Below are 12,052 nucleotides of genomic sequence, written 5' to 3'. Positions count from 1 at the left end.
TGCGTCAAACAGACTTATAGCACGCACGGAGATGAAAAAGGTATGTGTGGACTTATCTAACTCTGGGGAATAAGGTGAATAGCCTAAAGTCCCAAAAAGTCGGAGTGTTCCTTTAAAGGATAGTAAGGCATATATACAGGCTTATAAGGCAGTACCTGCTGATGGCCAACACAAGCTGATCTGTGCAGGCTTTAATGCGGTTCTGAGCCTCCATGTGTGTCATGGTCTCTGTACTTTCTCCATTGATGGTTAGGATGGTGTCTCCAGGGCACAAGTCGCTCAGCGCCGCTTTACTCGCAGGTGTTATCTGACAAAAGCCAAACAGAAGAAAGGTTAAGGAAGTGCCACACCCACGGCAAACACTGCAGTGCCTGCAGCCACGGGCACCATTACTGACTTACTGGAAGCCATCAATAAAACAAAGCCTACAACTACACACCAATGACAGATGATCAATTACTCAGTTGACTAGTGTGAGATGTGGCTATTCAATGTGATGCATCCATGCTTACGAGGCAATTCCATAGTTGCTGTAAGACCTTGCCTGTGGCGTTATGCTTCGTGTATATTTCATAAAGGAAATTCTGATTCATGTTACAGAAAAAAAAAGTGTTTTGCATAAAAAAATATTTCCCCCTAAGTTCTCATTGAACACATTTAAAGGTAGGGTAGGTCAGAATTGTCTAAAAAAAACTTTTATTCAAATTTGTTTAAACTGTCTTTATATAGCAATACATAATTAAAATGCAAGTACTTTGAAAAAGAGAGTATAAAAAACTGAGTGACTCTAGTGTATTTAATCTTCAATAAACACAGCTCATTAATTCCATTCACTCCCACCTAAAAACGGGTGCGCGACTGCGCGCACGTGCAGAGCCAGTAATAACGGCGGTAGTCATGGCGACGGAGAGTGACAGTCGCGCAAGCCAATCACTTGTTTCGTCCCGAATGGAATTAATGAGCTGTGTTTTTTGAAGATTAAATAGACTAGAGTCACTCAATTTTTATACTCTCTTTTTCAAAGTACTTACATTTTAATTATGTATTGGTATATAAAGACAGTTTAAGCCAATTTGAAAAAAAGTTCTTTAGACAATTCTTACCTACACAACCTTTAACAAAATCACAATCTTATGTCTGTCTTTGTTGCAAAGATGAAGAAGAGTTCAAAAAGGTTTCAATGAACAAAAGGGTCTTTTAATGACAACAAACTGGCAAAGTAACAGCATGTCTACACACTGACACAAACGACAAATGAAGGGCGAAACAGAGCAACTTAGGGGCTGTTTACACAACACCGTTTTAACTACAAACATAATGCGTTTTGGCCGTTCGTTTACACAACAGCGGTATATAACGGTATATAAACAACAAAACAACTAAAAGGTGCATCTGTGAAAACTCAAAGGGAAAAACTACTGTGTTTTAAGCATATCGTTGTCGTGTAAACCTGTCCTGAAATACACAGTGATAATGAGATGATGACAAACAGGTGTGATGATTAGATTAGAGTGTCCATGACAACTGATGACTGGTGTGAAACTAAGGGTACGGTTATACGACAATGATATTCTTAAAATAGAGAAGTTTTTCCTTTGAGTTTCCCGTGTACAGACGACACCATTGTCAAAACGATCCCCATTCACACGGATCCGCGAAAACGACTGAAAGCGCGGTATTCTGCCTCCAGGACACTAGATGGCGATGAAACACTATAGACTGAACACGTGATGCACATGTGCATGACGTCATGGTCTTCACAGATTCATGTTTATGTTGTTTAAAGCTACACTGTGTAGGAATTACTCCCATCTAGTTGTGAAATTGTATATGAATACCAACTGAATATTACTTTCTAGCCCCTCCCATTCCAAGGGCGTTTTAACTCCTACGGTGGCCGTATTATTTCTAATCTGCCGGCAGTCGCGAGTAATCTCCGCTCGCATTCGTCACGGTGCCACTGAGTGTAAAAACGCGAAAGGCAAAGCTTGAATTTCCCAGTATGTCCCTCTTTGGCTAATGTATTTTCAAGATGGAGGCGCAACATGGCTTCCGCCATGCGAGCAGCTCACCCGAATGTATTATAAATGGCTTACGAGAATACTTGATTAGTTGGTAGAAGTAATTATACATTAATGAGCACATATAATTATGAAAGAACAAAGTGTTTTTTGCTAAGAATCAACTTAAAAAAATGACACAGTGTAGCTTTAAACAGAGACTGTTTTCAAAAACGTTCACTTTGAAACCCGTTTTGAAATGTTTGTGTTTTCAGGCACCGCTGTCGTGTAAATGAACGGCCAAAACGCATAAAACGTTGTACAGTTTTAGTTGAAAACGGTGTCGTGTAATCAGCCCCTAATACAAAGAAACATATTTGAGACTGAAAATAACAAACCAGAAGTCCATGAAAACAGAAACTAACTGAACATAATTGTAACAGTCTTATTACTGTAACTCAACATAGAGAACAGAACAACCTGTTTTTATTTTTTTATTTAGTAAAATCAGCATTAATAAAATTGAATCAAACCATGATCTTGGTGAAATATTAGGTGAATAGCGCTTAAAGGTTAAAGGGATAGTTCACTTTGAAATTAAATGTTGGTATGTTTTATCTAACCTGAAGTGCATCAAGATGTCGGTGTCTTTGTCTCCGCAGTAGTTTCAATTTTGATATTTTTAGGTCAACCCGTTCTTGTCTGTCAGTCATATAGTGCAGGTCTATAGGCACTGTCTCCAAAAGCATGCAGAGAAAAGTCCAAATTAAACAATTCCCCATCGTAAGTGCACATTGATGGCCTAAGACACGAAGCAAGCGGTTTGTGTGAGAAAACGAACAGTATAAACGGACAACCACGTCCAAGTGATCTGTTTACACCGGATTTCTTCCCCGGAAACTAATCTAACCGCCTTCGATTGGACGATGCATTTTTAAACTCAGCAGAAACGCGTGTGATTGGCTGTACGGCTCAACGTATGCCTTTGATTGGCCTGAACAATGAAGAGAGTCGTGTGTCAAGATAGAAGGCTTACAAATGGGGAATAAGTGAAAACTCAAAACTCCCGGATGAGTTTGCGCGAGCTTAGGCCATCAATGTGCACTTACGATGGGGAATTGTTTAATTTGGACTTTTCTCTGCATGCTTTTGGAGGCAGTGCCTATAGACCTGCATTATATGACTGACAGACAAGAACGGTTTGACCTAAAAATATCAAAACTGAAACTACTGCGGAGACAGACACCTACATCTTGGATGCACTTCAGGTAAGATAAAACATACCAACATTTAATTTCAAAGTGAACTATCCCTTTAATGCTCTATCGAGTTTAAAAATAACTTACCACTATAGGACAGCACGATATATCGGAATTATCGAAATATAGCAAATGTAGGCTACATATTGCGATGTCTATATTGCAATGGCTTGTGATAACTGAAAGATTTTTAATACAATAACACAGTGTCTACACCAGACAAGAGCGGTGCAACACGATGTGACAAAAGACAATGCAACCCATTTTAATCAAAGATGTAATCCACACTGGAAATAGAAAATCACTCACTGCTCTCGACTGAATAATTTTTGTAGCTTTAATAAGAGTTCATATATTTTTCATTCATAGAGTGAAGACTAAGCAGTGTTTGATTTTTACATTTGATTATTAATAATTACTTTTAAATAAACCTAATGTAGGCCTACCTAAAAAAAAACTTAAAGCCCTGTATATTTCATTTGTATCTTTGTTTTATTGTTTGTAATTTTAAGCTGAGCAAAGAGGGTTTTTTCCAACTTTTACATTGATGTCGAAATGACACTTACTTTTTATGTAAAAAAGTAAACTCAGTGCTATTTGAAATTTGATTGTTCAATTTATGTATCTGAAAACTGTTAGATAATAATACTGTCTGAATACTGTTAGCACTGTTTATTTAATTTGTGTATTTGTCTATGTTTGTAATTTTTATTTTTATTTTTATTTTTCTATGCAGATTCACTCCCCTACAAAAATCACCTCAATCAATCTAGAGCATAAAATTAATTACAAATAGTTAGTTTGATTTTAAAAAGAGCTCAATTAATCTGGTGAAATTGTTTTCAAATCACAATATTGCATAATAGTGCAGAAAAACATATATTACAATGTCAATTTGTAGAGCCCTAGTAGAGTCACGTTTAGCCATAACGAAAGAGATGTTTCTTCTAACAATGAGGAACAAAATAGTAGACTCATTAAAAGAATGTCATCATTTAAATAAAAAAAAATGTATGGTGAAATATTGATCTGGTCATGGATTTAATGACAAGCAGTTTTCATGAGAAGCAATATTTTTTTTAAATGTACTGAACAGTAATTTGTTCAATTACAGTAACAATGGCTGAATTCCTTCAAAAAAACATTTATATGTTAGCCCTCATGTTCTCTACACATGACATGACATCAATATATCATATCATATCTCATTCTATGATGTTAGGGTCAATATTGTAAATCTACTACACTGTTAACCCTAACATCATATCATGTCATATATCATCATATCATATCAAATCATATCATATCATATCATATCATATCATATCTCTGACACAGCCAGTGCCCTCTGGCTTTGAGATCTAACAAACTGAAATGCAAATAGCCAATAACCATTTGATGTTAGGGTCAATATTGTAAATCTACTACACTGTTAATCTCTTACTTTCTCAAAAAAAGTGGCACATTACAAGTATAAATCACTGACCTGTGACCAGTGGATTGAAAAATGGATGGATGTCAGAAATCAGGCATCAAAACATTTTAATAAAGTAAACTCTTTTGCTTTTGTAATGAAGAGATTTTAATGCACTTCTGCATAGTGAAAGTTATTAAATGTAAGCACTATATATCCACCTCTACACACTATAGGCTAGTTAACTATATAGATACAATTAAGTTGAAGTAATCATAGACCTCTAAAAAGACCAGTTTAGATGTTAAGCAGGTAATTGCCTGAAATTGTTCATAAGTACTGAACACTTGACTTAAGAATAGGGACCGAGGGCTGTTGTTATTACAGTGGGATCAGATGTAGCCCACATCCAAGTCATTAACTAAATGACTCATCCACCTGCCTATAATAAGCCAAGCACATATCTACAACCCTAAATATTTAGCAAACAGAAGCTCTTGACCTACTAATAAGGCTAATTCGTCCCATTTAACAGGCCTCCATGCATGTGTATGAATGTCCTGAGTAATACTAAGACACATGGTGCTTTATCTTGAAACATCTTGGTTTGCCCCGCTGAGCCACAAAGAACAAGTCGTGTAATGTGACCTCACTGTTTTGGCCCAAAAAAAAGAGCTAGCCTAAGCTTTACAGAGAAAAACATTATACATAGCCTACATTATCACAACTTGTAAAGGTAGAGAGAATGATGAGGAGAAAGGATCACTGTAGTCAGGATAAAAATATGAGCTTTATATCCATTAAAACTGTTGATGATTACGATGGGAAATCAATCAAACCACACATGAAGCTGCTGATTAATAATGTTTTTTTTTACTGTGATTTGGAAAACATTGGACATAAAGAGAAAACAATGTTGCTTTCAATGTAACTAATATTCTGAATGTTGAACTAGCCTTACAACTTAACTTTTGGCACTTCTGTTTACTTTACCTTTGGGATAAAAAATAAAAAAAAGTGGAGGAAAATCAATGATTACTCTCAAATTCTTATAAAAAAAAGTTTCATATAAAAAAAAAGTATAGAGAAGTTGTTCTAAACCGGTTTAGTTTCAGGATCCCGGTTTTACAGTGGACATCAAGTACACTCTAAAAAATGCTGGGTCGTTTCAACACAGTTTTGGGTCAAATATGGACAAACCCAGTCGTTGGGTTACATTTTTAAATTACATTTTTAACCCAACGTTTGGGTTTGTCCATATTTGACCCAAAATTGGGTTGAAACAACCCAGTATTTTTTTAGAGTGTACCAACAAAGTAACAAAATGGCTTCCCACGCAACACTGAATGGATGGGTTCATGCTCTCATTGTGGCCGGCACCAACTATGTTTATCCTTGCTGCAACTCAAGCCGTGTTTGTTGAAAACTGGGACATATTTTGGTTTAACTTGTGTAGTTTTGGTCATTGTTTTTTCAAGAATGGGGGAACAACATGTCCATGGTGACCTCTGCCAATTTGCATTGAAATACCATTGAGTTTGATTGATTTTTTTCCAGCATTGTTTTTGTCCTCCTACTCTCCGTGACCCTGTCAGAACAGAGCAACCCATTTTTCCAGTTACAGCCAAGAACCCAGCATTTGAGACCACCCATAGAAAGTATGTGAAATGAGACTCAACTTTAACAGTGTAGCTTGGCAACATGCAAACTTTGATGAATCCTGTGCCTCAGAATCTCCTAGTTTGCTACTTAATCTCATTTTGAATAATGTCACATGGCTTCCTGGAATGTGTCTGTGTTATAAATGTGGAGCTGAACAAAAGTGGACAATGAGTTTCAGCCCGCCAGCATTACTGCATGCCCTTACAGAGCAAAAACAAGAGGAAGGCCCTGGATGCAATAAATTAGCCCTGTGAAATCCCAGAGGGAGCCAGTCAGACATTGAAGATTAGCAGAGTAAATATGTTTATAATGCGGCGTACGTCTATCTGGTTACTTTAAAGTTTACCGTAGGAATGAAAAAGAGATTCAGATTTTCTCAGTGGTTTTGACTTGGCAAAGAGTGAAAACATTGTCCGTCCTGAATTCCTGTAAATGGATAGCCACATTTGTCAGTCGGTCCGGACAAGTGCTAACAATTTGTTGTGTGTTGCACTTGGCAATGATTCAATGAACTTTTACCTCAGCACTTTCACATTCACCAGGAAAACACCAACTGTTCATCCCATTAGCACAGAAGCTAAAGCATTTTACAACAAACCAATGGTCCAATGTTGTGAATATAACTGCGTAATAATTAAGCACAATATCTCCATTTTACCACTTGATCTCCTATATTGTCTGAATGTCCACTACCTAAACAACACTGAAGAATAATAACCCACCAAAACAATTACCACATGGACATATATCGCAATACAAAAATGCATCTCGTGGATAGTGACAATTTGTATGATAGTTGTATTGCTTAATATTAGGGCTGGGCAAAAAAAAATCTATTTTTCGATTAATCAACTTTTAAAATGTGGTCGATTCAAAATCGATTCTCAAAGGCCAAAAATCATTTTTTTTTCATATTTATTTATACCTATCACCCAAAAGCCAGTATTAGTTTTCCTACAGTGTTCATAGGCTTGCAGCCTCCATGTTACAGATAATGCTGTGAGATTTTATGTTAGTTTTATCTTAAACATAAAATAACCTGATCCTGATTGATCAAGGCATGCGGCTGTTCTGTCTTGTCTAATTTTCAGCATCAATTTTTCATCTTGCATCAAAACCCTGTCTATTCATTGTATGCATTTGAAGTTGGCTTTTAATGTACCCAAGAGCACCTAAAATAAAAAAAAAGTTTAATATACAGGTTTGTGGCTCTCTTTTTCTTGTGGCTCTCTTTAAAAAACACACACACATTTATTAGGCTAATTCGTAAACTTATGTTCACCGTTTAAAAATAAATAAATATAGGATTTGTATTAAATCTATATTCATTGAGTCGAATCGGGAATCAAAATCGAAATTGAATCGAAATTGAATCGAATTCAGAGCTTGTGAATCGAATTGGAACATCTGAATCGATACCCAGCCCTACTTAATATGTATGATAATATGATAGAGGAAAAAATTCATGTTTTCAGAGTTTTAGTGTCAGCATGAAACTACGGTAGGCCTATATATAATGTTGAATATAATGTATAATAATGTAATGTGGGAATATTTGTCCTGATAATGCCAAATGTCTGATGTTACCAGTAAAAAGTGTCCTACATTATTTTAAATATATCTAATCCGTGTATTTTCATCTTCAGAATTATGAATATTGTTATTCTGGTGTCTCTATTGTCCTGTGCTTTGGGTTTCAGCAGCAAGTCCAAGACTATTCATTTACACACACAATGTAATATCAAATGTAGCATTTTAATCAACTGTACATTTTTTGTTAACCTTTTACCATATGTCTTGGAGTATCGCTATAATATCGTATCGTGATATGTATCGTATTGTGACATGAGGGTCTCGTTACACCGCTAGTTTAAACTGTTACCTCTTTTCCATTTGGAGGTTTTCCATTGGCAACAGGCGACTTAACATCTGCAACCCTAACAGACACTTTCCCCAACAAAACCTGAGGTTTAATCTCAGCATTTACTGGGAACTCGGTCCACAGCGCCAGATGGAAGCCTTCACAGGACGTAAATGCAAGATATCCGAAGCCAAGCCGTACAGCGGCAGCTTCACTTTACCAGATTCATACTCAATCCTGTGGTGTTGATGAGCCCTTCGCCAGCTTCCAGCATCGAGCTGCTATCTGTACATGTTGCAGATGTTTCTTCAGCACCACAACGCAACTATATTCTCAACTCAAAGCCTGTAGGGTCATTTTTGGGGGGTTATTTGATCAGTGTTTGGGTAGTTTTTGTGTTACCCAGCGGTCGCACCCTCTTGAGCGGTTCTGTTGCCGAATCAGTTCGTTTCTTCTGTGAAATACAGGTTTGTGCACATTTTATGTCATGTGTACAATCGTTATTGTGCAAAGCAACAAAGTCACCTTTTCACGTGATGGAGAAGACACCTCATGCCTTTGTAAAAATAACCTACATGCCAATGATGTTAAAACATTTCCTCAGAACTGTGAACTGTTTGTTTATGGGCAGGTTATGGAGTCAGTCATTAGCAAATATCTGTTCTTGTTTTAAACATTTAAGCTCGATTAATTTTGATCAGTTTTACATAAAACAAGACTTTACATTTTGTATCTCCAGAAATTGCATCTTAATTTAAGAATCTTCACTCTAAAAAATTATGGGTTGTTTTAACCCAACTTTGGATTAAATATGGACAAACTCAGTCGTTGGGTTACATTTTATAATTACATTTTTAACCCAACATTTGGGTTTGACCATAATTGACCCAAAATTGGGTTAAAACAACCCATTTTTTTAGAGTGTTTAGACATTGCACTGGAAAACGAGACCAAAATACTAAGGAAGAACATGATTTTTTTGCAGTGTGATCAGAAGATACAGCAAAACTTACTCTACTAGTGAATGAGAGCATTCAAGGTACTTTTTTTGTTGTAAAATGAATTAAAAAGTAATGGATATCGATATCTTTTTAATGTTGTACCGGTATTTTCAAACTCTGAACTGTTGCTAATGCGACTCGTGTTTCTCTCTAGACATTTAAAGAATATATATTGATGTATTGTTTTATCCTTTTAATTTATTCAGTAAATTGTCTTTTATTTGGTCATAAAAAGTCTTAAATTGCCCTTAATAAAACCTGCAGAAACCCTTGGAGTATTTTTCAAAAGCTGGATTTAAGTTAATTTGTAAGTAGGCCGACTAATTCAATTACGAAGTAAAATAAGATAGTATTATTATTGTAAAAATGAATTAATAAAATCAGCCCATTATGTTTGGTTAAATAAACAACCCAATTTTATGGGTATAAGATTAGCCCAACATGTGTTCTGTCCTATATTTACCCAGCTGTTGGGCTAAAAACAACCCAAATTGTTGTTGTTTTTAACCCAGTGTTGTTGTTGTTGTATAGCCTACCTAGGCTATTGTAGGGGTTAGATTACTTTCAAACTGAGTTTTTCCAATAAACAACCCGAAAACTGTCCTGGCATCACCTTCATTCATCCATTGGACAGTGGAAGGGTTGGCTGGACTAGACTAAACATCCATGACCACAGATAAAGCCCTGACTGGCTGTAAATATTAATCGGTGAAAACCAGCTGCCATTTTTTCTAAATGTAAGTGTAAGGCAGTCGAATAAGATTTCTTCTGACATAGGCATTTACTCACCACAAATGTGCAGTAAATGATAGGGTTTGTCGAGCATGATTCAGCTTTTCATTCATTTGAGAAGCATCGGAGTCAATGCCCAAAGGAAAGTGATATTAACACAGAAGATTACTTTAATGTCTCAAATGTTTCTCCTAGACATCAGTTAGATTAAATGGAGACTTCTCCTTAAATCTCCAGCAAATTAAAAAATAAATCATTTTAATAACTAAAAAACGGTGGCCAAGGTACCAAAGTCTACAAAGAGGTCTCAATATGAGCTCAAACATTTATCCTTTCAATTGTTCAAACGTCAAATTAATTTTACAGCTATATGCTCAAATAATTGTCAACTATGTATTGTCTCATTTTTTCCTGTTATTTCTCCAAAGAAATTTTAGGAGATAATAACGTTTATATTTTAGGTAACGGGACAGAAACACGAACTCTATTCAGTTTACTGAGCATAATAGCTTTTGTGAAATTGAAATATCTTCGTTATAAACTAACGTTACTGAATAAGCGAGGCGAACCGACGCGACAAACAAGAAAAACAAAGTTCATCGAGTTCATTTGGAGAGGTAACCCCACATTTAGAGAAGTAAACCCAAATGTCCACGTTACAACAATGAAATAGCACGCCGGTTGTAAAGGGCTCGCGTTGAGAAACACACAGTCCATCACTAAAAGAGAAGAATGAGAAAGACGTACTCTGGAGATGGTGAGCGGTGTGCTGAAGTCCCGTCCACCCACCAGGCGAAAACCCCACGGCGAGGGACCGGCGAGAGGCACAGTGTGAGACATATTTGATTCAGACAGTATCCAGTATCCACAGCAGGAGAACTGCAGTCCTCATTCACTCTTTAATGAAACCAGTGCTTGACTGAGAGTGAGGAGGAGCAACCGAACTCACACTCTCACAGGGGCTCAGGGGGAGGAAGGGCCAGCGTCGCCATGACTACCGTACACAAACTCAACGCTCCCATAACTGTTGATTGCCGAGCCGTTAAATATGAATATGTTTTTCCACCGGCTCTGGTTGATTGTAGCCAAGTTTTATCTACACAAATGTAGATTTGTTAAAGTTTCTCATGGTTTGCGGCATTTCAAAAATATTATTTTAATCCGAATTAAAAAGGAAGAGTGCCTTAAAACTCTCTAAATTACTGGCGATATGGATCAACACCCAGTGTAATTTATTTTGTTATAATTTGCTTTTCATATTTTTGTACTTTTTATTTATATTTATTTATTTATGTTAGAAGAAAAAAATAAAAGAAATGTCTCAATGGTCACAGCTAAGCAATAAATCAACCAATGCCTATGGGTAATCCTCACCTTCATATGATGGTTTGAACATTTAAAACACCAGTAAAAGAGTCCCCCTGATGATAATAAACTTTTTAATGTTGTTTAAATGTCTACGTGGTGTTTTTAATATGCTTTAAAGCTACAATAGGCCTATGTTTTTTTTCCCGCCGTTTGGGGTTATTAACCGTTTATACTGTCTATGTTATTAACCTCTTACAATAAAGGCGTAGGTTTATGACGTAGTGACGAGCTGAATGCTGAGATTTGCTGTCAATCTGATGGATCTAATAATGGATGAGTGAACACATTCATGTTTTTTAACTTTACAGTGGTATGAAGCAGGTCGCGATTGACAGATATTACACGCGAGTCCCGCGGATATAACGTTAAAGGAAAAAAGATTAATTCTACCGAACTACCGAATAATGTTATTCTATGTGTTAGTTCGTTTGCATATGAAACTAGCAGCTTAGTAAGCTAGTTCAACATTAGAATAACATACAGATCATATTCTAACATAATGCGCCAAAGTTATGGAATACATTACCTGCGTCTATCAGGGATGCTGCTTCTGTGGATTGTTTTAAGAAACTTCTTAAGACACATTTTTTCAGTCAAGCTTTTAATTTATAAATTGTGTATTTTTTGATACCTATTTTTACGTCAATGTTTGATTGTTTGACTATTTTGTTCTGTATGTTGTAGCGCTTTGAGTATGAGAAAGGCGCATTATAAATGCAATTATTATTATTATTATGTCATCATGTTGAGCTATA

General features: G+C 36.2%; 1 protein-coding gene across 1 annotated transcript in view; it reads right to left on the bottom strand.

Annotated features, from left to right (window-relative positions):
* Positions 1-10,850, bottom strand: part of pdlim4 (PDZ and LIM domain 4) — a 53,739-nt gene extending 42,889 nt beyond the window's left edge. Inside the window, exons 1-2 of the mRNA XM_079585046.1 lie at positions 10,677-10,850; positions 156-307 (exon numbers count right to left, since the gene is read on the bottom strand). Of these exons, the coding sequence (XP_079441172.1) occupies positions 156-307; positions 10,677-10,769 (245 nt within the window). The 5' untranslated portion in view covers positions 10,770-10,850. The remainder of the gene's footprint in view (positions 1-155; positions 308-10,676) is intronic.
* Between the last annotated feature and the right edge of the window lie 1,202 nt (positions 10,851-12,052).

Source organism: Phoxinus phoxinus, assembly GCF_949152265.1.
Source record: "Phoxinus phoxinus genome assembly, chromosome: 17".
Classification (NCBI taxonomy): domain Eukaryota; kingdom Metazoa; phylum Chordata; class Actinopteri; order Cypriniformes; family Leuciscidae; genus Phoxinus; species Phoxinus phoxinus.
The sequence above is the reverse complement of the archived record's forward strand: the minus strand, read 5'-3'. Positions and strand labels throughout refer to the sequence as shown.